Source organism: Stegostoma tigrinum, chromosome 5 (genome assembly GCF_030684315.1).
Source record: "Stegostoma tigrinum isolate sSteTig4 chromosome 5, sSteTig4.hap1, whole genome shotgun sequence".
NCBI lineage: Eukaryota > Metazoa > Chordata > Chondrichthyes > Orectolobiformes > Stegostomatidae > Stegostoma > Stegostoma tigrinum.
The window spans coordinates 39,564,883-39,591,472 of NC_081358.1; the positions used below are offsets into that span (position 1 = coordinate 39,564,883).

Genomic DNA, 26,590 nt, shown 5'->3' on the forward strand with positions numbered 1-26,590 from the left:
GATAACTGAAGAAGGTAAAGAAAACAGAAAACTTAAGCAAACAGCGTATCATTACCTTCAGGATAAGTGGTGGGTGAGATGATTGATCAGAATAAAAAGTATTGCAGAGAATGGTTAAAAGGTAAATCTGGAGGAAGAATTCAGAATATGAGAAGAGCTAGGAATTTAAAAGCAAATAGTAAGAGTTTCCACAGGTAGTTATAAAGAAAAAAAGTGAAGCTAATGTTTGTCCTCCATTTTGCTTTGTATGTGAGAGAAGAGATCAGACCAAGAACTGAGATTGCTGAAGAGATTGATGCCTCCTCTACTACGCCAAGACACTATTAGTCTGAATTGAAAGTCACGAGCAGTCAGGTGTAAAGCCTGAAGGAAGTTGTCAACTGCAGTTACGTAGTTCCTCACACTCCTGCAGAGTGTGAAAACGGGGATTAATTTGTACAATTTAATTTATAAACAGTGTCAAATTAAATTTATATGAATTACTGGAACTTTTTTTCATGTTTCAAACTGGAGACTACTCAAACCCATGCCAGTGCTTCAGTTTTGTACTCAGTGTGTAATTCAATCCCCATTTTAGAGGGATTTTTCAGGGCTTCAAAGGTTGACTAGTCTGTTGACATCTATAATACCTCTCTACATATGATTGAATAATTAACAGACTTATCCAGCTCAGCATGAGAATTATCTGGAATGAACAGAAAATTCCGAAAATACTCAACAAGGTAGACAGAATCTATGGAGAGATTAATATTCCAGGTTGATGACCTTTCATCAGAGCTAAAAAAAATTTGAGATTTAACAGATTTTAAACAGAGTCAATGAGTGGGAAGAAAATAATGTGTGAAGGTCTGTGGAAGACAGGAGATGGTGCAGGCAAAACGAGACAGTAATGGAAGAAGTAAAGAAATGAAATTTGTGACTAGAGGGATTGTAAGTAGCAATACCAGAAACATGACTCGCATCTGCTGTCTGAAACAGAAGGGGGCAGAAGTTATGCTCTGAAATTTGTTCAACTCAGTGTAAAATCCAGAAGGATTCAAACTGCCTAATTGAAAGAAGGGGCCTTGTTCTACAAGCTTGCTTTGAGCTTCATCGGAGTAGGGCAGGAGGCCAAAGACAGTGAGGTCAGTATAAATGTGAAGCAGAGAATTAAAATGTCAGGCAACTGGAAGCTCAAGGGAAAAACGTCGGTATTCAAGAATCAGAAGTCAATTTATTATTTTTTGAAGCGTCTGCTCACAGTTTGTTGTTGCTAATTTTCCTGCTGACTGATTTAACTGGGTAATAGTTCACATTTTAATGAGGAGTTTGCATATGGGCCAATGAAAGCTCTTCTCATAAGTATTCCATATTTATGCTATAAATAAGCCAAAACTTTTCTCCATGTTACCTCTGAGCGAGATACCACAATGCGAATCAGTGTGTCCTCATTGGTTCCTGCTCCTTTCATTGCTTCATGTAAAACCTCGGCAAAATATGCCTGACAGTCCTTTGTGCATTGAGCTGGTGGGCATAAATGGAGCAATACAAGGTTAGGAATTTGACAGTTCATGCTTCTGTTTTATTTGTTTATAGCATGTGGACACTGAGGCTGGGCCAGCATTTATTACCCATCCCTAACTGGCCGGAAAACAGTTAAGAGAAACTACATTTTTTTGGGTCTGGGGTCACATGTAGGCTAAAACAGGTAAGAACATCAGTTTTCCTTCTGTAAGTGACATTAGTGGTTATGTGGTTACTATTAGGCCAGTGTTATATTCCAGCTTTTTAATACAGATTTTTATTGAATTCAAATTTCACTCTCTCCCATAGTGGGATTCAAAGCCATATCCCCAGAACATTAGCCTGGAGTTTAGGATTACTAGTCCAATGACATTACCACCATGCCACTGCCTCCCCTTTAACTTAAACTGTCTGAAGATGCTGGCTGTACATTAGGTGAATTCCTTCTGAACCCTCTATCGCCATGTACAATTGCAAAAGATAAATTAGCATTTCTATAGTGTTGATTATGTTCTCAGAATATTCCAAAGCAAAATTATGTATCTGTGATTTGTAGTCATCGTTGCAATGTAGGAAATGTGGTAGCCAATTTATATACAACAAGATCCCAGTAATAGCCATGTAATAATGTCCCGATAATCCTATCTTTAGGTTAGAATCAAAGAATCCCTACAGTGAGGAAACAGGCCCTTCAGCCCAACAAGTCCACACCGACACTCGAAGCATCCCACCCAGACCGATCATCAGTATAACCCACCTAACCTAAACATCCTTGGGCTGTTGGAGGAAAAAGCAGCACCCGGAGGAAACCAATGCAGACATGGGGAGAACGTGCAACCTCCATACAGAGGGTGGTATTGAACCTGAGTCCCTGCTGCTGTGAGGCAGCAAGTGCTTGCCACTGTGCCACTCAGTGTAACTGAGGTATCACCATTGACTAGGACCAGGGAGAAACCCACTGATTCTGCTTCAAAATGGTGTCATGGGAACTTTTCCATTCATTTGAAAGCACTTCCCTATTGCTTCTCTGCAATGGGAATCATCAGCCTCTTGTGTTTTCAGTCCATCAGCATACCCTTTTATTCTTTTCTCTCCCATCTCCCTCATGGACTTATCTAGCTTTCTATTGGAAGGAACCTCCACCATATCACTCCAACTCCTCATCAGAAGTGACTTTCACATTCTTGCAACTCTCCTGAAATACCGATGGAATTTGTGGGTGACTGTCTTATATTGTGACTTTGAACATTGCTGAAAAGAAACTCATGTCGCCACAGCTGATCATCTTGCACTTATCAGAACAAACATAGAAATGCCAAATTTCAAGCAATAGCAAAGAAATTACACTAAAGGAGTAGTATAAATCACTATGGTTGTTTGAAGCTTGGCATTCTTGAGTTTGTCCTGTTGAGTGCAAGACAAAATGTTTCAGCAACATGTCTCTCTTCTCGGCAATAATCAAGCTCTGTCGTGAGCGATAATTGTTATGTTTCCTATTTTTGACCCACCCCCTTCCCCAAAACAAGTAAAAATCTCTCCTTTATGTCTATTCTAAACAAACACTTGCATAAATTTAAAGATCTCTATCAGGCTATGCCTCAGTTTCTCCTTCCCAGAGAAAGCCCCTCTGATTGAATACTAGATTCCGTACAGTGTGGAAACAGGCCCTTTGGCCCAACATTTCCACACTGCCCCTTGAAGCATCCCACCCAGACTCACCCCACTATAACCCACACACCCCTGAACACTATGGGCAATTTTAGCATGGCTGATCCACCTAGCCTGCACATCTTTGGACCGTGGGAGGAAACTGGAGCACCCGGAAGAAACCCACACAGATACAGGGAGAATGTGCAAACTCCACACAGACAGTCGCCTGAGGTTGGAATTGAACCCAGGTCCCTGGTGCTGTGAGGCTGCAGTGCTAACCACTGAGCCACCGTGCCCCCCTTCTAGCTATTACCTATCATGCTCAGAAATCTTTTAGCACTTCCTTTCGTGCCTGAATGTCCTTTTCAAAGCATGCTTTTGTCCACATTCCTAATGGAGAGCACCTCTGCAGTCTTGTCAAGATGATTACACAGTTGCTGATAAGTGTGGATTAGCTATCTCTGCTTTTTGTGCCAGAACACTCTCCATCCACTATTGGCACGATGATACCTCACTACTATGTTGGCAGCTCCCCAGTCTGTATTGCTGAGAAGCTTCTCTGCCAAATTCACCATCCCCCCCAGACCTCCCTACTCACTGAGAATGAATGTTCAGTCCTCAATAAAGGACTCACCTTCATTCCCCTGCGCCCACACATCAATGAATTCCGTTCACATTTGGATGTCGAACTCTTTCTCTGCCACCTCCACCTCTGCAACTATTTCTTTGATCAGGAGTCCAACTCACCCTTTGCTGACCCCTTCTCCTGCCTCCCACAAACCCCATCCTCCCGGACGCCACCCCAAGGTTCCTACCCTCCATTAATCTCTTCATCTCCAACTTCCGTCGTGTGACATCAAACACCTCAATCTCTTCATCCCTCTCACTCATTCCAACCTCTCCCTGACGGAATGCACAACCTCTGCTCCAACACCAACCTCACCATCAAACCCACAGATAAAGGGGACGCACTGACCTCTACATTGCCAAGGCTAGGTGCCAACCTCCTCCCTTCACTCCCCTCAATTATGACCCCAACCTAGATCACCAAACCAGCATTTCCCAGACCATCAAGCAACCTCATCAACTCAGGTGACCTCCCACCCACAGCTTCCAACCTCATTGTTCCGCAACCCCACACCACCTGTTTCCATCTCCTTCCCACAAACCTGACTGCCTCGGTCATCCCTTTGACTCTGCCTGCTCCAACCCAACTGAACTCATCTCCACTTGCTGTGATTTTGTCTTTTCCCCCCTAATCCAGGAATTCCCACCTACATTTGGGACACCACTCATGCCTTCCTTCACCTCCATCACATCAATTCCCTGGCCTCCAACACCTCACCTTCACCTTGGACATCCATTCCATGTACATTTGTATCCCCCTCATAGATGGCCTTAAAGACCTCCACTTCTTCCACTTCCACAGGCCCAACTAGTCCCCCTCCACCGACACCCTTATCCACTTAATGGAACTTGTCCTTACTCTCAACAAACTTTCATTTAACCTCTCCTACTTCATACAAATTGAAGGGGTGACTATGGGTGCTCATATGTCTGAGCTATGTCCGCTTCTTCATAGGATACAGGGAACTGTCCCTCTTCCGCTGTTACACTGACATCTTCACCCACCGCTTACTCTGCTACATTGATGACTGTATCAGTGTTGCCTTGTGCTCCCATGAGGAGACTGAACAGTTCATCAACTTTAGCAACACCTTTCGTTCCAATATCAAATTCACCCAGACCATCTCCAATACCTCACTCCCTTTCTGGACCACTCTGTCTCCATCTCTGGTAACCATCTCAGCACCAACATCTATTTCAAACCTATTAACTCCCATAGCAACCTTAACGATACCTCCTTTCACCCACCCTCCTGCAAGAATGCAATCCCTTACTCCCAACCCTCTGCCTCCACCTTTATCTGCTCTCAAGATGGATTGTTCCACTCCTGGACATCCTAGATGTCCACCTACTTCAAGGACTTCAACATTCCCCCTCTATTGATTTAAAATACGCTCAACCGCATCTCTTGCATTTCCCACACTTTTGCCCTCAGACCCTCTCCCCGCAACAAAAAAGGACAGAGTCCCCCTGGTCCTCACATACCACCGACCAACATCTGCATCCAGCATATCATCCTCCACCCCGTCCACCGACTACAATCTGACTCCACAATCAAAGAGATATTTCCCTCCCCACCCTTATCTGCCTTTCATAGGGACCACTCACTCTGTAACTCCCTTGAATGCTCCACACTCCCCATCAACCCCACCACACCTGGCACCTTTCACTACAACCACAGGAAGTGCTACACCTCCCCTCTCACTTCCATCCAAGGCCCAACACAAACTTTTCATATGTGATAGGGGTTCACCTGTACATACTCCAACTTGGTCTATTGTATCCGTTGCTCCTGATGTGGCCTCCTCTACATCACTGAGACCAAGCGCAGACTCAGTGACCAATTCGTGGAGCATCTGCGCTCTGTACATGATAATCAACAACACCTTTTGGTTGCCAATCATTTTAACTCCCCCTCCCACTTCCTGGGTGACAAATCGATTTTGGGCCTCCACCAGTGTCACAATGATGCCTCATGCAACCTGGAGGAACAATGCCTCATATTCTGCCTTGGGAGCCTACAGCCCGATGGCCTTAACATAGAATTCACTAGTTTTAAAATCTCCCCATCCCCTATCTCATCCCCTGTCCAACCCTGACTCTCAACCCCGCCTCCTTGACCTGACACAACTTGTTCATCTTCTTTCCTACCTATCCCCCCCACCCATCCCATTGACCAATCCCCACTACCCCCTACATGCATCCACCTATTACCATCCCACCTAACTTCCCCCAGCCCCACGTGTCCTCCCTCTTTTTAGTTCCCAGCTCCCTTCCCCCTCCCCAGTCCTGAAGAAGGGTCCCAATTCGAAACATTGACTTCCCTTTGACTCTGTTCCTTTGATCCTGCCTGACCTGCTGTTCCTCCAGCTCCACACTGTATCGACCCTGACTCCAGCATCCGCAGTTCTTGCTAATTCCTTCTCTGCCAAATAGTTCCCTTTTTAACTACAGATTTTTTTTATTCTGTCATGGGCTGTTGGTGTTTTTGGCAAAACCAGCACGTAATGGCCATTCTAACTGTCTTTGAGAAGGTGCTGGTGACCTACTTTCTTGAACTGCTACAATCCATGTGATACAAGTACACCCACAGTGTTGTTAGGGAGGAAGTTTCAGAATTTTTACTCTTTCCCAGCTTTTACTGTTGATTGAATCATTTTGAAAGTTGTGCCTTCAGCTTTATATAATTCAACGTTGAGAATTCCCCCTTCAAAGAAATTTCTTTCCCCAGTTCTTCTTTACAAGAACTCAAGAATTAGGAATAGGATTAGGGCATTCAGTCTGAGTCTGGTCTGCTTTTGATCTGATTGTGGTCTCAGCTCCACTTTCCTGTGTGTGCCTCATACGTTTAATAATAATTAATAAGAAAATCTTTCTGACTCAGTCTTGAATCATATACAATGAATCTGTCTCCATTGTTTTGTGGAAGAGAACTCCACATACCACCTTCTGAGAGAAACTTGCTAGCATGAAGAATAATTGTATTGAGTAGCACGTGTTTAAGGGGGCTAGATAAATATATGCGAGGGAAAAGAATAAAAGGATAATGTCAATAGTGTGTGATGAAAAAGGTGGGAAGACACTCATGCAGATCATGAACACTTGCATGGACCAATGGTTTGAACAGGATATTCACATGCTTCGCTGTAAAATATCAGAATGGTGTAAAACCAACATTCCAAGCAATGGTTTATATTCCCTGCCAGTAAGCTTGATTATAGTCACAATGAATTTAAAATTACAAATTACTTCTGAGTATTTCACGTGTTCTTGACTATCCAATTGTAATGTTTGAAGAATCATCTAAATAATTCTGGTACATCAAACGACATCCTCCAATCATTTGTCTGCCACTAAAAATGCAAACAAATAAATTATTCCAAAATCAGGAGGAAAGCATCTCATCATCCTTGAGCTTAACTGCTGTTGACTTAATAAAACCATATCTTCGGGGCTCACATGGTCATGGTCAGCACAACACAGCCAAGTAGTAGCAAAGGTATAGATAGATTTTTGCTAGGTGATTGCATTAAGGATTACAAAAACAAGACTTGCAAATAGAGAGAACATACAGCTCTGATTGAATGGATGTACAGGCTTGAAGTGCTGAATAGCCTTCTTCTGTTCTTGTTGTGCTGCTGCGTGGCTTATGCTGATACATTGAATCACAGAGCATTGATCTTTCAGGCTGTTTGCTTGATGTAATAATGCACCAACAACTTTGAAATTTCTTTAAGGAATGTAGAAAATTAAATACATTTCACACATGGTATTTGAATTGTAATGGTCCATTATTATGACCATTGTTTAATAAAACCTCACCAATTGTCAGATAGGCCTTCTTCAAATCGCCCGAAATTTCTGTTTTGATCACTTCCTCAATGGCTGTACCATAAAGCTAAATAAGAGAATTAAGAGAATGAGAAAGTATAGTTGCAGTTTCTGTCAGATAATCTGTCAGTAATTATACTCTACTTTCAGTTAAAGACACTACCTCACTGAGTCAAAAGGGTGTGGGTTCACATCCCACTCTACAGACCTGAGCAGTAAATCCAGCTTCACTTTACCATTGTGGTATTGAGGGAGGTGTCAGTGCTGTCTCTCAAATGAGATGCTCTCCCAGATGATGTGAACAATCCTATGGCACTAGGTGGAAAGCACTTAGTTCATCCTGCACAATATTTATTGCTCAGTCATTGTCACTAAAACAAATTATCATTGTAACGATTGTTTGGAGGTCAGGCAGGTGACCATCACAGAGCATCAGTTCCCTAATTGGGACTGTTAATCTGGTCCAATCAGGGAAACCTGGCTGACCGATATAAGCAGAGATAATGGGGACTGCAGATGCTGGAGAATCCAAGATAACAAAGTGTGGGAGCTGGATGAACACAGCAGGCCAAGCAGCATCTCAGGAGCACAAAAGCTGACGTTTCAGGCCTAGACCCTTCATCAGAGAGGGGGATGGGGAGAGGTTTCTGGAATAACTAGGGAGAGAGGGGGAGGTGGACCAAAGATGGAGAGAAAAGAAGATAGGTGGAGAGATGAGTATAGGTAGGGAGGGGATAGGTCAGTCCAGGGAAGATGGACAGGTCAAGGAGGTGGGATGAGGTTAGTAGGTAGGAAATGGAGGTGCGGCTTGAGGTGGGAGGAAGGGATGGGTGAGAGGAAGAACAGGGAGGCAGAGACAGGCTGGGCTGGTTGTGTGATGCAGTGGGGGGAGGGGACGAACAGGGCTGGTTGTGGGATATGGTGGGGGAAGGGGAGGTTTTGAAACTGGTGAATTCCACATTGATACCATTGGGCTGCAGGGTTCCCAGGCGGAATATGAGTTGCTGTTCCTGCAACCTTCGGGTGGCATCCTTGTGGCACTGCAGGAGGCCCATAATGGACATGTCATCTGAAGAATGGGAGGGGGAGTTAAAATGGTTTGCGACTGGGAGGCACAATGGCAGGGGAAGTAAGTCAAGGATAAAAAAAATCAGAATCTCAACATCAAGTAACTAGCAGATACCAAGTGGTAACAAGGTGTAGAGCTGGATGAACACAGCAGGCCAAGCAGCATCAGAGGGTTTCAGGTAGAGACCCTTCTTCAGAAATGGTGGGGAGGGGATTCTGAAATAAATAGGGGAAGCAGATAGAAGATGGATAAAGGAGAAGATATGTGGAGAGGAGATAGACAGGTCAAAGAGGCAGGGTTGGAGCCAGTAAGCGTGAATGTAGCTGGGGAGTTAGGGAGGGGATAGGACAGTCCAGGAATGACGGACAGGTCAAGGAGGTGGGTTGAAGTTAGTAGGAAGGAGCTGGGGGTGGGACTTGAGGTGGGAGGAATGGTTAGGGAAGCGAGGATGAACTGGGCTGGTTTTGGGATGCAGTCAGGGGAGGGGAGATTTTGAAGCTTGTGAAGACCACATTGATACCCTTGGGCTCCAGGTTGGTAGCAGCTTGCCAAAATCTTGTCCTGGCTATTACTGCTCTCCTCTCCATTAATCCACCTACCACTGTCTCGAGGTGCCTGACCACAAAGTAGGGAGCTAACTTGCCATTTAGGGCCATCGGTGATAATGGTCGAACACGACAGTGTGATGGCCAGTTCTTATCTTGCAGAGTCTAAAATGATGGGCTTTTAAGCATGAAGCCAGTAGTTTGCTTCTGCTTGTCCTGTCGTTTCATTGCTCAGCTATGGCAGTGAAGAATGTAGTTGCAGAATGAATGAGGTGAAGATTGGAAGTCTGGAAAGTCACTCCGAGCCATGGAGAGAGATAATGGGGATTGCAGATGCTGGAGAATCCGAGGTAACAAAGTGTGGAGCTGGATGAACACAGCAGGCCAAGCAATATATCTTAGAAGCACAAAAGCTGACGTTTCGGGCCTAGACCCTTCATCAGAGAGGGGGATGGGGAGAGGTTCTGGAATAATAGGGAGAGAAGGGGAGGAGGATCGAAGATGGATAGAGGAGAAGACAGGTGGAGAGGAGACAGACAAGTTAAAGGGGTGGGGATGGAGCCAATACAGGTGAGTGTAGTTGGGGAGGTAGGGAGGGATAGGTCAGTCTGGGAGGACGGAGAGGTCAAGGAGGCGGGATAAGGTTAGTAGGTAGGAAATGGAGGTGTGGCTTGAGGTGGGCGGAGGGGATAGGTGAGAGGAAGAACAGGTTAGGGAGGTGGGGACGAGCTGGGCTGATTTTGGGATGCAGTGGGCCAAGCCATGGAGAACTCAGGTGATCAAACAATTGAACTGAAAATGGGATAATTCTAGCCATTTGCTTTGTTTCTCTCACCACAAATATTGCCCAGCCTGCCAGGTATTTCCAGCATTTTTTTATCTTTAGCTCAGATTTGCCGCAATATTTGTCATTCTAACATTAGCAAATTTATACAATAATTATCGGGCTCAGATAATGGATAATGAACGGATAAAATAAAAGGAAGACATACATTTATACAACATTTTTCAAAACCACCTGGCATCTCAAAGTACTTTATAGCCAATTAAATATTTGAGGTTAGGCATTGTGGGAAACAGCAGCCATTTGGGCACAGCAAGTTTTCATGAACAGAAATATGATATTGGCCAGATGATTTGTTTCTGTGATGTTGATTGAGAAATAAATATTGGCCAGGACACTAGGGAGAACTTTGCTGTCCTTCTTTGAAATAGTTCTCTGGGATATTTTAGATCCACCAAAATAGGTAACTAGGGATCTGGTATCACATCCAAACAACAGCATCTCTGGCAGGGCAGCCCACCCTTAGTAGTGCAACGGAGTGTCAGCCTAAGCTTTTATGCTTAAAGACTAATGAATGATCAGAAAAAATATGATTAACAGAACCACCACGACAACAACTTGATTCCAGCAGCAATTTCTCATTGAATATTCCAATTTTGCTTTTGGTCAGACAGTTCAACGTTAAGAAAGCAATGAACACTTCCAGTGGGACTAACAGCTAAGCACAAATTTCTTGTCTAAGAGTTGGTCCACACAGTCACATAAAGATAGTACCAATTTTAACAACCCAGAAACAAATGCCAGATATTCAGGAGGGAGGAGGTAATATAGTGGTAACTGTAGATTTAAAAGTTGTTAACTGAGTATCTATTTCTTTTCTTATTACTCCTAATGGCTCTTTTTGTTGAAGAAGTGTTAACTTCCCTCCTAAATGTCCTGGCTCTCATTTTAAGGCTGTGTTGCCTTGCTGTAAATTCATCACTGATTTTATATGAAAGTAAATTGGGTCAACTGACACAGCAGATCGATACTTACTGTTTCATAGGCTTTAAAAGTAGCTCTTAACTGCATGCAGTTCCTTTTCGTTAGAACAGTATTAAATGCCAGTTCATCTGTGCCCCAGCGGTTTTCTCCAGCCTGTGAATAGTAATAATTTTTTTAAATTTGAAAGTGATCACTAATAATGCCTTATCACAGGAAGGGAGATCTCGTTTCAGTGTTAGTATCATTGGCCCAGAATCCAGAAACAAGGCTGATACTGTGGGTATATATGTTCAAATTCCACATGGCTGCTGATGAAATTTAAGTTCAATTAATGAATCTGGAACTGAGTGTTAGTCTCAGTAACAGCAACTAATATCAATTGTTGTAAAGAACACATCTGGTTCACTTGTATCCCCTGCTGTTCTTTCCAGGTCTGAGTACTGAGCCACAGCAATATGACTGACTCCTAACTGCTGCCCTTGCCAGTGATACCCATGTGCCAATAAAAATGTCCATAAACTGGATTGTATTATGTTTAATTACCTCATACAGCTCTTTTGCATCTTGTTCAGCCAAGTTTACATTGACTTCAAATCCTTCATCTCGGTCGGCCTGTATTTAGGCAATTATCAACAATGTTAGTCAAGTTAATACCATATGTTTAGCATATATTTTAACTGTTCAATGTACGTTTACTCTATAAAGTTGGGATAGGTGGCAGATGTGGGTTGTTTTAGTGAATAACACAGGGAACATGTGGTCCATGCAAATGGAACCAAAATATTAGAACCATTGTCTAAACTTCTTGCTGAGTCAGCATGAATCCTCTCGTTTGAACATTGATTTCAAACAACTTCAGGCTTTAATCATATCTTTTAATTACTGGTTGATTATCTAAGTATTATTCACATTCCAATTTATATCACATTCTCTACCTTTGATAGTGTCAGCCATGACTTTCTTGGTAGCAATTTTACTTACCAGCCACAAGGTTCTAGACTCAAGTTACACAGAAACGTGATGCAATGCTTTAAACATTAAGGTGAGAAGTTAAGCTAAAGCCCTGCCACCTTTTCAGGTGATTAGATTCCCTACAGGGTGGAAACAGGCCCTTCGGCCCAACGAGTCTACACTGCCCCTTGGAGCATCCCACCCAGACCCATCCCTGATGAACACTACTGGCAATTTAGCATGGCCAATCCTCTTAACCTGCACATCTTTGGACTGTGGGAGGAAACCGGAGCACCCAGAGAGTACCCACATAGACATGGGGAGCACGGGCAAACTCCACACAGACAGTTACCAGAGGCTGGAATCGAACCTGGGTCCCTGGTGCTGTGAGGCTGCAGTGCTAACCACTGAGCCACTATGCCACCCTAAAGGTGGATGTAGAAAATTCCATGGTATTTCGAAGGACAGCAGGGGAATTACACCTAGTATCCTGATCAATATTAAAAAAAAATAGTGCTAAGATAACAAGGTGTAGAGCTGGATGAACACAGCAGGCCAAGCAGCATCAGAGGAGCAGGAAAGTTGACGTTTCAGGTCGAAAAACTTCTTCAGGAATGGGGGAGGGGAAAGGCATTCTGAAATAAATAGGGAGGGGGGGGGAGGCAGATAGAAGATGGGTAAAGGAGATGATAGGTGGAGAGGACGCAGACAGGTCAAAGAGGTGAGGTTGGAGCCAGTAAAGGTGAATGTAGGTGGGACGTTAGGGAGGCGATAGGTCGGTCCAGGGAGGATGGACAGATCAAGGAGGCGACATGAGGTTAGTGGGTAGGAACATAGAACATAGAACATAGAACATAGAACAGTACAGCACAGAACAGGCCCTTCAGCCCACAATGTTGTGCCGACCATTGATCCTCATGTATGCACCCTCAAATTTCTGTGACCATATACATGTCCAGCAGTCTCTTAAATGACCCCAATGACCTTGCTTCCACAACTGCTGCTGGCAACGCATTCCATGCTCTCACAACTCTCTGCGTAAAGAACCTGCCTCTGACATCCCCTCGATACTTTCCACCAACCAGCAGGAGATGAGGGTGGGGCTTGAGGTGGGAGGAATGGCTCAGGAGGCGGGGATGAGCTGGGCTGGTTTTGAGATGCGGTCGGGGAGGGGAGATTTTGAAGCTTGTGAAGTCCACATTGTTACCCTTGGGCTGCAGGGTTCCCAAGCAAAATATGAGTTGCTGTTTCTACAGCCTTCGGGTGGCACCATTGTGGCACTGCAGGAGGCCCAGGATAGACATGTCGTCCGAGGAGTGGGAGGGGATGTTGAAATAGTTTGCGACTGGGGGGTGTAGTTGTTTGTTGCGAACCGAGCTTAGGTGTTCCACAAAGTGATCCCCAAGCCTCCGCTTGGTTTTCCTGATGTAGAGGAAGTCACAACGGGAACAGTGGATGCAGTATACCACATTAGCAATTGTGCAGGAGGGTAAAATGTCTTTGGTAGTGGAAAGTCTTCTTAGGGCCTGGGATGGGAGTGAGGTGGGAGGTGTAGGGGCAGGTGTAGCACTTGCTGTGGCTGCGGGGAAAAGTGGTGGGTGTGGTGGAGCTGGAGGGGAGTGTGAAGTGGACAAGGGAGTCATGGAGAGAGTGGTCCCTCCAGAAAGCATGTAAGGGTGTGGAGGGACAATCTGACCCCACTGCCAAAGACATTTTTCCCTTCTGCACATCTGCTAATGTGGTATGCTGTATCCACTGTTCCCATTGTGGCCTCCTCTACATTGGGGAAACCAAGTGGAGGTTTGGGGGCTGCTTTGTGGAAGACCTACACTCGGTTCGCAACAAACAACTACAACTCCCAGTTGCGAACAATTTCAACTCCCTCTCCCACTCCTAGGAGGATTCCATCCTGGGCCTCCTGCATTGCCACAATGATGCCACCCAAAGGCTGCAGGAACAGCATCTCATATTCCACCTGGGAACCCTGCAGCCCAAAGGTATCAATGTGAATTTCACAAGCTTCAAAATCTCCCCTCCCCCAACCGTATCCCAAAACCAGCCCAGCTTGTCCCAGCTTGTCCCCGCTTCCCTAACCATTCCTACCACCTTAAGCCCCACCCCCATCTCCTACCCACTAACCTCATGTCGCTTCCTTGACTTGTCTGTCCTCCCTGGACCGACCTATCCCCTCCCGAACTCCCCACCTACATTCACCTTTACCGGCTCCAACCTCGCCTCTTTGACCTGTCTGTCTCCTATCCACCTACCTTCTCCTTTATCCATCTTCTACCCGCACCCCCCTTCCTAGTTATTTCAGAACCTCCTTCTCCTCCCCCATTTCTGAAGAAGGGTCTCTACCTGAAACGTCAACTTTCCTGCTCCTCTGATGCCGCTTGGCCTGCTGTGTTCAACCAGCTCTACACCTTGTTATCTCAGATTCTCCAGCATCAGCAGTTCCCATTATCTTGGTAACATTAGTGCTAGGATGTTTTAAGAATCATAAAATGACCTTTTATGAAACCATTTCACACTTTTTGACTATCGATCAATCAGTATTGGTTTCATATTGTGGCCCTGTTACCTTGGAATAGTCCTGATGAGTCCTGTTCTCCATTTTATTGGTTACCTTACATCTGAATTTTGAATTTATTTTACCCTGTGAAACACTATTTTGACTTTCTAATCTGTTGCTTTCCTTCACTGCTTTCAATGTTTGCAATTTTATATGTATAGATTGGCAAAAGAGCCAGAACGGGAAATGTGGGAATGTATTTTATGGAGGTTGATTTTTTTTAGAATAGATTTATAGTGTGGAAGTAGGCCATTCAACCCAGTGAGTCCACACCGACCCTCCAAACAGCATCCCACCTCGACCCACCCATCCTGGTAACCCTGCATTTCCCATGGCTAACCCACCTAGCCTGCACACCTGTGGACACTATGGACAATTTAGCACGGCCAATCCACCTAACCTACATACCTCTGGGCTGTGGGAGAAAATTGGAGCGAATCTGCAGAGAATGTGCAAACTCCACACAGACGATTGCCCAAGGGTGGAATCAAACTCAAATCCCTGGCACTTTGAGGCAGCAATGCTAACTACTGAGCCACTGTACCAACACACTTTATGATTGGAATATTATTATAACCCCCATAAGACCCATGGCAATTACTAATTAATCATCTTGTGGAGCTCGTCATGATTTCCCTTGGTAACAGGTGACGGCCTTCCCAGCTGGAACTCATCACCTGAGCCCTATGCAAACACAAAGTGCCCTCTTGTGGTGCAAGGGGGTCCCTGGACCAGGAAGCCTGTGTTCAAGTCCCACCTGCTTCAGAGGTTGATTAGAAAAATATTTTAAGCAAAAATGAAATTAAAATGCAATAAACTGCCTGAAGAACTGTCAGTTCCAGGCTGGGACTAGCCCATGTATGCCACAAGTAGTAGCTCTATTTTAGTCGACATCTATAAATGATGTTCCTTTCCAGTCAGGTTTCCTGAGTGTCCAAAAATGTGGTGAAATCAGTTCAGTGCTAAATTTCAAAGGGGAATTGGATGAATATTTTAAGGGGGAAAAGAGCTGCAAGGCTGTTGGGAAAGAACAACAGATTCAAACTAATCGGATAGCTATATCAAATTGCTGGCACAAGCACTGGCTAAGTGACTCTCTTTGTGCAATATAACTCCATGATTCTTTATTACAATGCTACATACAAGTTCATTACGATGGAGTTCTTCTGAATAACACCATTTTAATTTTAAAAAGACATATCTCTTTAATTTTATGAATTATCCAGTTAATTGGATGTTTAACTTGTCACGTGTTTATACTATCAATTTGCACAGTGAATGGAAAAGCACTGTTCATATCTTTAAATGTCTTTTTATATATTTGTCAGGCCAATGAGTTGGATGTGTTACTTATCCATACCTCAAGCAATGAGAGCAGCAACTTCCTCAGCGTGCCACTGGTGTCACTTTGAACATCAATTGTTAGATCGTTTGTATACACTGCCAGGACAAAGGAGAAAGGGTTACCACATGCAATACTGTTAAATATAATGTGAAATCATTAGAGTCATGGTTTCATACAATCATATAGCATGGAAACAGATCTATCAGTCCAACTCATCCATGGTGACCAGATACCTCAATCTGACCTAGAAGAAGGGTCCCGATCAGAAACGTCAGTTTTCCTGCTCCTCTGATGCTACCTGGCCTGCTGTGTTCCTCCAGCTCCATACTGTGTTATCTCTGACTCCAGCATCTGCAGTTCTTGTTATCCCAATCTGGCTTGGTCTCATTTGCCAACATTTGGTCCTTATCCTTCTAAGCCCCTTCTATTCATATACCCATACAGATGCTAAATTGAAGTGGAAGAAAAGGAATTGTTGGTGCCCTGTCATTTGTAGATTTTCCCCTAGTTAAGACCACACTTACGCTGACATTTCTTCCTTTCTTGATTCTGTGTGTTCCTTCCCTTGTCTATTCTATGTCTACCTACATCCTCTTCCTTCTGCTACCTTAACAGCTTCCACTTTCATGGTCCTACTCATTTACTTTACGCTATGGACGTCTAATACCTCTAAACCTGCATTCCCCACCAGGGTGCTCTGAACTACTTCGTTAAAAGAAATCCAGTAGTCCTCATCCATCATCATCCTCCTCTGCCTTCGTGAGCTTGTTCTCACCTTGAGCAAGTTCTCCTTGAACTCCAAATGAAGGCATTGCTCTGTGGACCTAGCTGGGTGGCTGCCATTTTGTGAAATATGAAGAACATTTATTTTCCACTTTTTTTCCCCTGTATCTTGGTGACTGTATTACTGCCATTTCCTGCTGAGTTCTGGAAATTTGATTGTGTTTCAAATTTATACTCTTTTCTCCCTTTCACGAGGTTCATCTCTGACTCCTTCTTTCTCTTCCTCAACATCTCCATCTCCATTTCTGGGGATATCAAGCAATATCTATTATAATTCCACAGTTGACCACAGTCATCTTGACTACACTTCCTCACTACCCCATTTCCTGTATACTCCATTCCGTCCTCCCAGTTTCTCTGTCCACATTGATATGTATTTCTTTTCCCTCAACTGAGGAATTCTTGTATCATGGTTGTCAAAACTCTGAAATATATTTGTCCCATTTCACACCATTTTCTTCTCAGTTTTCCCCTCCCACTCAGATATATTAAAACAGACATGTTTAGATGGGTTTAAAGATGATTCTCAGAGGCGATATTAGACTGAGACATGAGCCCATGTCTACCTTTTTAGATGGATGAAAATGACTCTATGGCATGACTTTGAAGAACAAGGATTCTCCATTGACCATTGTTTATCCCTCAATCAGCATACTCCATCTGCAGGTTATGTTGTAAAATTGCAACTAGTCACTTGCTGAAATAACATTGTCACCAACACTGATATGAAAATTTTATTCCACAATTACTCAACTGACTGAATCTAATTTGTAAACTGCCATGGTGGGATTGTGAACTCACCTGCACAGTGTAAATTGTTCACTAATCTAGCTATGTAACTGTAGTGCTTTCACACTCAAATCTCCAGGGTACTGAAGTCATGCAGCAAACAACTCAGACAATTACACCAAAACAGTGAAAGGTCCCTGGCTGCAGTTTAGCTCTGGTTTGCTAGAGGTTAGATGGTAAATAAAACATTGATGTAATAGTGCAGGCCATGATTGATACTCCAAAACTCCAAAGCAGGTCTATGCAGAGATTATATGGGTGGAATTCCTCTTCTTTAAGCTAATGAGAAAGTTCATTGAGCAATTGTGTAAAGCACTTAATTTGTTCGTTTTCTCCCACCCACCATAGAACATAGAACATAGAACAGTACAGCACAGAACAGGCCCTTCAGCCCACAATGTTGTGCCGACCATTGATCCTCATGTATGCACCCTCAAATTTCTGTGACCATATGCATGTCCAGCAGTCTCTTAAATGACCCCAATGACCTCGCTTCCACAACTGCTGCTGGCAACGCATTCCATGCTCTCACAACTCTCTGTGTAACGAACCCGCCTCTGACATCCCCTCTATACTTTCCTCCAACCAGCTTAAAACCATGACCCCTCGTGCTAGCCATTTCTGCCCTGGGAAATAGTCTCTGGCTATCAACTCTATCTATGCCTCTCATTATCTTGTATACCTCAATTAGGTCCCCTCTCCTCCTCCTTTACTCCAATGAAAAGAGACCGAGCTCAGTCAACCTCTCTTCATAAGATAAGCCCTCCAGTCCAGGCATCATCCTGGTAAACCTCCTCTGAACCCTCTCCAGAGCATCCACATCTTTCCTATAATAGGGCGACCAGAACTGGACACAGTATTCCAAGTGCGGTCTAACCAAAGTTTTATAGAGCTGCAACAAGATCTCACGACTCTTAAACTCAATCCCCCTGCTAATGAAAGCCAAAACACCATATGCTTTCTTAACAACCCTGTCCACCTGGGTGGCCATTTTAAGGGATCTATGTATCTGCACACCAAGATCCCTCTGTTCCTCCACACTGCCAAGAATCCTATCCTTAATCCTGTACTCAGCTTTCAAATTCGACCTTCCAAAATGCATCACATCGCATTTATCCAGGTTGAACTCCATCTGCCACCTCTCAGCCCATCTCTGCATCCTGTCAATGTCCCGCTGCAGCCCACAACAGCCCTCTATACTGTCAACGACACCTCCGACCTTTGTGTCGTCTGCAAACTTGCTGACCCATCCTTCAATCCCCTCATCCAAGTCATTAATAAAAATTACAAACAGTAGAGGCCCAAGGACAGAGCCCTGTGGAACACCACTCACCACTGACTTCCAGGCAGAATATTTTCCTTCTACTACCACTCGCTGTCTTCTGTTGGCCAGCCAATTCTGTATCCAAGCAGCTAAGTTCCCCTGTATCCCATTCCTCCTGACCTTCTGAATGAGCCTACCATGGGGAACCTTATCAAATGCCTTACTGAAGTCCATATACACCAAATCCACAGCTCAACCCTCATCAACGTTTCTAGTCACATCCTCAAAAAACTCAATAAGGTTTGTGAGGCATGACCTACCCCTCACAAAGCCGTGTTGACTGTATTTGATCAAGCCATGCTCTTCCAGATGGTCATAAATCCTATCCCTCAGAATCCTTTCTAACACCTTGCAGATGACAGACGTGAGACTTACTGGTCTGTAATTGCCAGGGATTTCCCTATTTCCTTTCTTGAAGAGAGGAATTACATTTGCCTCTCTCCAGTCCTCAGATACGACTCCAGTGGAGAGCGAGGATGCAAAGATCGTCGCAAGTGGCGAAGCAATTGCATTTCTCGCTTCCCAAAGCAGCCGAGGACAAATCTGGTCCGGCCTGGCGACTTGTCAATCTTAATGTTTGACAAAATTTTCAGCACATCAGCTTCCTCTATCTCTATCCATTCCAGCATGCACACCTGCTCTTCAAAGGTTTCATTCACTACAAAGTTCATTTCTTTCATAAAGACAGAAGCAAAAAACTCATTTAGGGCTTCCCCTACCTCCTCAGACTCCACACACAAGTTCCCTATGCTATCCCTGATCGGCCCTACTCTTTCTTTGACCATTCTCTTATTCCTCACATAAGTGCAAAATGCCTTTGTGTTTCCCCTGATTCCTTCTGCCAAGCCTTTCTCGTGCCCCCTCCTGGCTCTCCTCAGACCATTTTTGAGCTCCTTCCTTGCCTGCGTGTAATCCTCTCTAGCTGAACTTGACCCTAGCTTCCTCCACCTTATGTAAGCTACCTTCTTCCTTTTCACAAGAAGCTCTACCGCTCTCATCATCCAAGGTTCCTTTATCTTACCCCTTCTTGCCTGTCTCAGAGGGACATATTTACTCATACTCGCAACAACTGTTCCTTAAACAGTCTCCACATATCTATAGTTCCCTTACCATGGAACAATTGCTCCCAGTCCATGCTTCCTAACTCATGTCTAATCGCGTCATAGTTTCCTCTTCCCCAATTAAATATCCTACCATTTTGCCTAATCCTCTCCTTCTCCATAGCTATGTAGAATGTGAGGCAGTTATGGTCACTATCACCAAAATGCTCTCCCACCACAAGATCTGATACCTGCCCCGGCTCGTTTCCGAGCACCAAGTCTAGAATGGCCTCTCCCCTCGTCGGCCTGTCAATGTACTGCATTAGGAAACCCTCCTGAACACACCTTACAAAAACAGCTCCATTCAAATCTTCTGCTCGAAGGAGGTTCCAATCAATATTAGAAAAGTTAAAGTCACCCATTACAACAACCCTACTGCGTCCACACTTTTCCAAAATCTGCCGACCTATGCTTTCTTCAATCTCCCTGCTGCTATTGGGGGGCCTGTAGTAAACCCCTAACGAGGTGACTACTCCCTTGCTGTTCCTAATTTCCACCCATACTGACTCGGTAGGCAGATCTTCCTCAACAATGGAAGCTTCTGTAGCTGTGATACCCTCTCTGATTAGTAGTGCTACACCCCCTCCTCTTTTCCCCCCTCCCTATTCTTTTTAAATGTTCTAAACCCTGGAACATCCAGCAACCATTCCTGCCCATGAGAAACCCATGTCTCTGTTATGGCCACAACATCATAGCACCAGGTACTGATCCATGCTCTAAGTTCATCACTTTTATTCCTGATACTCCTTGCATTAAAACAAACACACTTTAACTGATCCCTTGGTTCCTTCCCACGAGCTGGTCTACCTCTTGCTACTGCCTCACCTGCATCAACTCTCACCTCCGGTATACAGCTCAGATTCCCACCCCCTTGCCAAACTAGTTTAAACCCTCTCGAACTACTCGAGCAAACCTTCCACCCAGGACATTGGTCCCCTTCCAGTTCAGATGCAACCCGTCCTTCTTGTACAGGTCCCACCTTCCCCAGAAGGCATCCCAATTATCTACATATCTGAAGCCCTCCCTCCTACACCAGCTGCGTAGCCACGTGTTCAGCTGCGCCCGCTCCCTGTTCCTCGCCTCGCTATCTCGTGGCACTGGTAGTAAACCAGAGAACACTACTCTGTTCGTCCTGCTCTGCAGCTTCCATCCTAACTCCCTGAAATCACTTTTTATATCCTCAATCCTATTTCTGGCTATATCATTAGTGCCAATATGTAGCACGATTTCTGGCTGTTCGCCCTCCCCTTTTAGAACCTTATACACCCGATCGGAGATGTCCCGGACCCTGGCACCAGGGAGGCAACATACCTTCTGGGAATCCCGATCCTGACCACAAAATCTCCTGTCAATTCCCCTAACTATCGAGTCCCCTACCACGAGTACTTTTCTATTCTGCCCCCTTCCCTTCTTTGCCACAGTGTCAGGCTCAGTGCCAGAGAATTGACTACTATGGCTTTCCTCTGGTAGGTCATCCCCCCCAGCAGTATCCAAAACGGTATACTTATTGCTGAGGGGAATGCCCACAGGGGATCTCTGCACTGTCTGTCTGTCCCCTTTCCTCCCCCTAACTGTAACTCATCTATCCTTGTCCTGAGCCTTAGGAGTGACCAACTCCCGGTAACTCCTCTCAATTACCCCCTCTGCCTCCCGAATGATCCGTAGTTCATCCAGCTCCAGCTCCATTTCCCTAACACGGTTTTCAAGGAGCTGGAGTTGGGTGCACTTCCCGCTGATGTAGCCAGCGGAGATGTGTGCCACGTCTCCCAACTGCCACATTCTGCAGGAGGAGCAAGCAACTGCCCTAGCATCCATACCCCACTTATCTGAACACCCACTCAGTACTAAAGTAGAAAGCTTACGTCAAGTAATAAAAACAAATTAATAACAATCTTATATTCAATAGAGAAAGTTTTCTGAACATCCTGTTCCCAATCTGAAATCCCTTCAAATCTAGAATACAATGGTAAATCAAAACTTGATCATAGACTCTGACCCCCAGAATGGTTACAGCACAGGTGAAGACTATGCCAATTCTCAGAAAGTGCAATTCCCTCACCTCCAAACTTCCCCATTAGCCTTGCAAGTATTTTCCATTAAAATAATTATAAAAATCTATTTTGAAAATATTGATTGACTCTGACTCTCAGGTATTCCACATGCTAACCAGTCATTGCATGGTCACCTTTGGTTCTTTTGCCATTTATCTAAAAAAAATACACCCTCTGTTTCTTAAGCCTTCCAACAATGGGAACAGTTTCTCCCTCTTACTCTGTCTCAACCTCAGATTACTTTGAACACTTCAATAAAATCTCCTCTGAATCCTCTCCTCAATCTATCCTTGTAAGAGACATGGATGAGGTAATAGGACAAGAATAAGCCATTTTAACTCATTAATGATGTGAAATTTGGAGCCATTTGAACTTGTTTGCTCTTGTGCAGTAATATTGTGATCTGAAAGGCACAAGCTACCTTGACACTGGAAGCTTTGTAATTTCCAGAAATTGATCACTTTTGATACATATAAGTTGGATCAGGATAAATAGCTGGTCACAGAATACTTGTGCACTATGATATATATAACATCCATTGACCCAAATAAAAACAGTATCTTTCCCACATGCACCAAATAGAAAATGAGCAAAATTTGAAATTTTAATGACATTTTAACAGAATGATGTGTATTTCATTGCAATGTAATTACTTAATTAGTAAATCTAAGTGGCTTTCTTTTTTGAAAGTAGCAGTAATACTTACTTTGCTTGTATGCTTCTTTTATGGCTGTAATTTGCTGAAAAGCAATAATAATAGACAAATAATTATTTCTTCAGAGGTTTTGTTTCATGTAGAGTTTTTGATGGGCATGATAAGGGCAGAAAAGGGTGGAAATGCACAACAGGTCAGGTAGCATTTTGCAGTATAGGAACAGGAATGATTAGCCCCTTGAGCCTGTCCCAAATTGTCCAATGAGACCATGGCAGAACTGTATCTTAACTCCAATCAACCACCTCTGTGGAGACAGAAGCAAAGTTAAAATTTCAGGTCAATGCCTGAACAAGATCTGGTTGAAGTTAGAAGTGACCAGCTTTGAGTTGATGCAAAGCCAGGGAAAATTTGTTAGCTGTGAAGGGTGATGTACATATGTGGGGAGAGGGTCATTGCTGCAGGAGAGCAAACAAAAGGCATGCAGGTAAAATACAAAGTGGCCTGTGATAAAGTAGAGGATGAGAATAACAAAGTAGAGAAAGGAATGATGGTGCAAGGCAGAAGGAGGTGGCAATGGAACAAGTAAAGAAAAACAAAATGGGTCCGGAAAAGCAGTTATTGAAGATTCAGGAAAGAACAGGTGCTGTGGTTAAGAGTTGAAGGTGTTAACTTCAATGGTAAGTTGGATTTCTGTAAAGTGCCTAACTGAAAGATGGGGTCCTGTTCCTTGTGCTAATGTTGAGCCATGCAGGAGGTCGAGGACTTAGAAGTCAGAACTGGTGTAAAAAGGAGAACTAAAATGACAAACAATGGGAATCTTTCAAACTGAACATGATGTTCAATAAAAGGCTTATTAATGTTGGTTATTCATCTGATGGATTGGATTAGAAAATACTGTAGATGCTAGAAGTCAGAAATAAGAACAGGAGAAGCTAGGAACTGCACAGTTGGCAGCATCTCTGTAGAGGTAATGGGCTGAAATTTCAGGTTCCACTGAATTCATTAAGGCAAGATGGGGTGGGCGTGGAGGCTGTGGACTGGAGTGGAACAGTTGCAAGCTTATAGGTTATGAGTCAGTGTGTACAAGTTCAATTGCTTGTCAAGGAGCCAGCACACAGATAGAATGGGCTGATTGATGTTCTTCTGTGTCGTCTGATGCTCTCAGCCTATGTTGCGGGTCTTTTTCTTTCCTGAAACAGAATTCATTTAATGGAGTCATAATATATTCATAAATAAATATAACTGATGTTTATAGTTGAAATTCAAGCATACTGAGTTTGCCCGTGTGCAGAGAATCTCAATGAGCAATTCTTCATTAGTTCCAGCTCCTTTCATTGCCTCCTTCACTAACTTGGCATCGAATTCACAGGGGCGGTCTAGCATGGCCAAAATTGTCTTTTCAAAGCACCCACTCAGGTCTCCTTTCAGCACTTTCTCCATATCCTAGAGAAAAGAGGATAGAAAAATAAATATTCCACTATGATTTTCCTCTTTTCAGCATTTTTTGGAGATATTAAATTACATTATTAACTTGCCAGTCTCCCAGGTTAAACCCAGCATCTGTGGATAGATGGCTAAGTGGACAACAAGCACTTGGATAGCCTCACTTGAAAGGCAATTTTTAAATTCATCAGTGGGATGTGAGGTTTAATGTCCACTCCTCATAGACCTTGAGAAGATGGTGGTGAGAGACCTTTTGTACTGGAGCAACCCATGTGATTCAGTTACACCCATAGCGATTTTAGGAAGGACGTTTGAGGATTTGACCCAACAATGAAAAAGATTCAAATGCAACTTAATCCTTGAACAATTCTGAATGAAATAGGTTTTTATTTTGTACCATTTACTTCAACTGTGTGAAAATCTCTCCTTAGATTTGGGTACAAAATGTGTGAAACAGGAGTGTATGGTTTAATGTGAAATGGACTGATTCAGCATCTATATTATGCCATCAATGTACTAAGTTTCATTTGAGCCTTAACACATTTGTACTTACTTTTCCATACAAAGCTCTATATTTTTCTTTTATCTTTTGTCTCTGTGCTGTTGTGCGATTTGCAAGGATTTTGATGATAGCAACTTCATCTGTTCCTAAGAATAAAACAGCAAATCATGTGGATGAGTTAAATAGTGCTGCTAATTGTAAATTATGCCATTCCCCAAACTAAGATTCAGAGATTGTACAATTGAAATGATTAAGGGATTTGATAGAGTAGAGAACATAAAACATAGGAATATATGAAATAGGAGCAAGATTAGGCCGTTCAACGTTTTGAACCTGCTCTAACAGAGAACAAATTAACAGTTGATCTAATATCCAATTCTACCTTCTCATATTATCTCCATATCTGTAAATTCTGCCAGCTGCAAAACTCTGGCTTGAATATACTCAGTAACTGAACATCCATAGGTCTAGGGGGTAAAGAATTCCAAACATTCATAACCTTATATATGAAGAAGTTTCTCTTCCTCACAGTCCTAAATGACTGGCTTCTTATCTGGTGACTGCCCTGTGTTCTAGATTCCTCAGCCAGGAAACATTTCCTCAACGTCTATCCTTTCAAGTCCCTTAAGATTTCTTTCTGTTTCAATTAGATAGCTTCTCGCTCTTCTAATTTCCATGGATTATTGACCTAATTTACTCAAAGAGAGAGCGAATCTATTGCCTCTACTGAGAGAAGTCCAAAAGAAGAGGATGTAATCTTAAAGCTAAAGCCAGACCCAGGAATGATGTCAGAAATTACCTCTTCATGCTATGAGTTATGGAAATTTGAAGGTGACTCCCCAGAGAAGTGTTGTGGCTAGAGATGAACGGAAAATTTAAAAACTACAGTTGAAAGATTTTGTTAAGTAAGTGTATTAAGAGTTACAAAGCCTAAGTGGAGTTAAGACCAGCCATGACCTCATAAATAGCAGAACAGAATTGAGGCAGATCGCATCCTCCTATTCCTATGCTCCCAATCACTCTGATTTATAAAATAAAGTGTTCAGCTTCCAAACTGTCAGGGTATCCTGCAGTAATCAATACATAAGACTAATCATCAAAACAAACATTCATTTAAATATTTAAGATTTTTAATGGCTGATTGACATACATTGGTCATTGTGTCATTGAGTATGGTCTTGATGAAGCCAGTAACCCTTAATTTTATGTTATGATAGAGTATTCTGAAGATGTTTACATCCATCAGAATCCACTGCAGCCTCACTTATACCCTCAGTGTAGTGAGCTGTCGAGGAGAGAGATGGGGTTGGAAGAGAGCAGTTCACCAGATGCAATCTCTTGTACCAGGTAGATGAGGAGGATCGCAGTCAGAAAACTGCCGACATGGCTGCTTATGTTCTGGGTCAGAAATCTTTGCTAGGGAGGAGACGTTCAGGACTTTAGAGATGTTTTGGAGAGATGTAGAGATGGGTATGGTAGATTGTTGAGAGAGAGATAGAGAGAGAGAGAGAGAGAGATTCACAAAATGGATGAACTAAAATCTCATTACGCAAGGTTATGGAAGCTCATGTCTCAAGCCTGCTGAGACTGGGACGCATGTAACATGGTGCTGCATTGTTGTGACATGAAAGTTTACATTGATCACTGTTTGAAATTACTTTCTTCAGGTTTTGTTTTTGATCGGTGTCAGATATTAGTGCATATGTAGTTTTTCTTTTGCTGTTAATTATTCACTTGCATGTAATTTTTGAAGCAAAGGCAATGTACCCACGTCAAATTTCCAAATCATCGATCAAATAGAAGTAGAACCGAACCAAAATTAAAGGAAGGTAAGTTTAGAATATTTTGTAAGGACATTTTATTTTGCCAAGATTAATAAATTGTGAAATGGACTACCAACAACAACTTAAAATTGTACTGTGCTTTTTACCTAGCAGAACATCCTGAGACGCCCAGCAACTGCGTAACTAAACAGAAATTGACACTGAACCAGAAAAAAGAACAATTAGTTAGAACTCTTTTTTTATTCATGGGATGAGGGTGTCGCTGGCTAGGCCAGCATTTATTGCCCATCTCTAATTG

At 43.4% G+C, this 26,590-nt stretch overlaps 1 protein-coding gene and 1 long non-coding RNA gene across 3 annotated transcripts in view; one reads left to right on the forward strand and one right to left on the reverse strand.

The window, feature by feature from the left end:
- The window catches only part of anxa13l (annexin A13, like), a 47,776-nt gene that overhangs the window by 215 nt on the left and 20,971 nt on the right, over positions 1 to 26,590 (reverse strand). For both annotated transcript variants that reach the window (XM_048528535.2, XM_048528536.2), the window contains 8 exons: positions 24,560 to 24,654; positions 23,836 to 24,006; positions 22,615 to 22,648; positions 15,877 to 15,956; positions 11,537 to 11,605; positions 11,045 to 11,146; positions 7,603 to 7,678; positions 1,391 to 1,503 (listed from right to left, as the gene is read on the reverse strand). In XM_048528535.2, coding sequence (XP_048384492.1) covers positions 1,391 to 1,503; positions 7,603 to 7,678; positions 11,045 to 11,146; positions 11,537 to 11,605; positions 15,877 to 15,956; positions 22,615 to 22,648; positions 23,836 to 24,006; positions 24,560 to 24,654 — 740 coding nt within the window. The remainder of the gene's footprint in view (positions 1 to 1,390; positions 1,504 to 7,602; positions 7,679 to 11,044; positions 11,147 to 11,536; positions 11,606 to 15,876; positions 15,957 to 22,614; positions 22,649 to 23,835; positions 24,007 to 24,559; positions 24,655 to 26,590) is intronic.
- On the forward strand, positions 1,057 to 26,337 carry LOC132209581 (uncharacterized). The gene is made up of 3 exons (XR_009445741.1): positions 1,057 to 1,124; positions 1,576 to 1,687; positions 26,262 to 26,337. It is a non-coding gene; the product is annotated as an uncharacterized LOC132209581 (long non-coding RNA).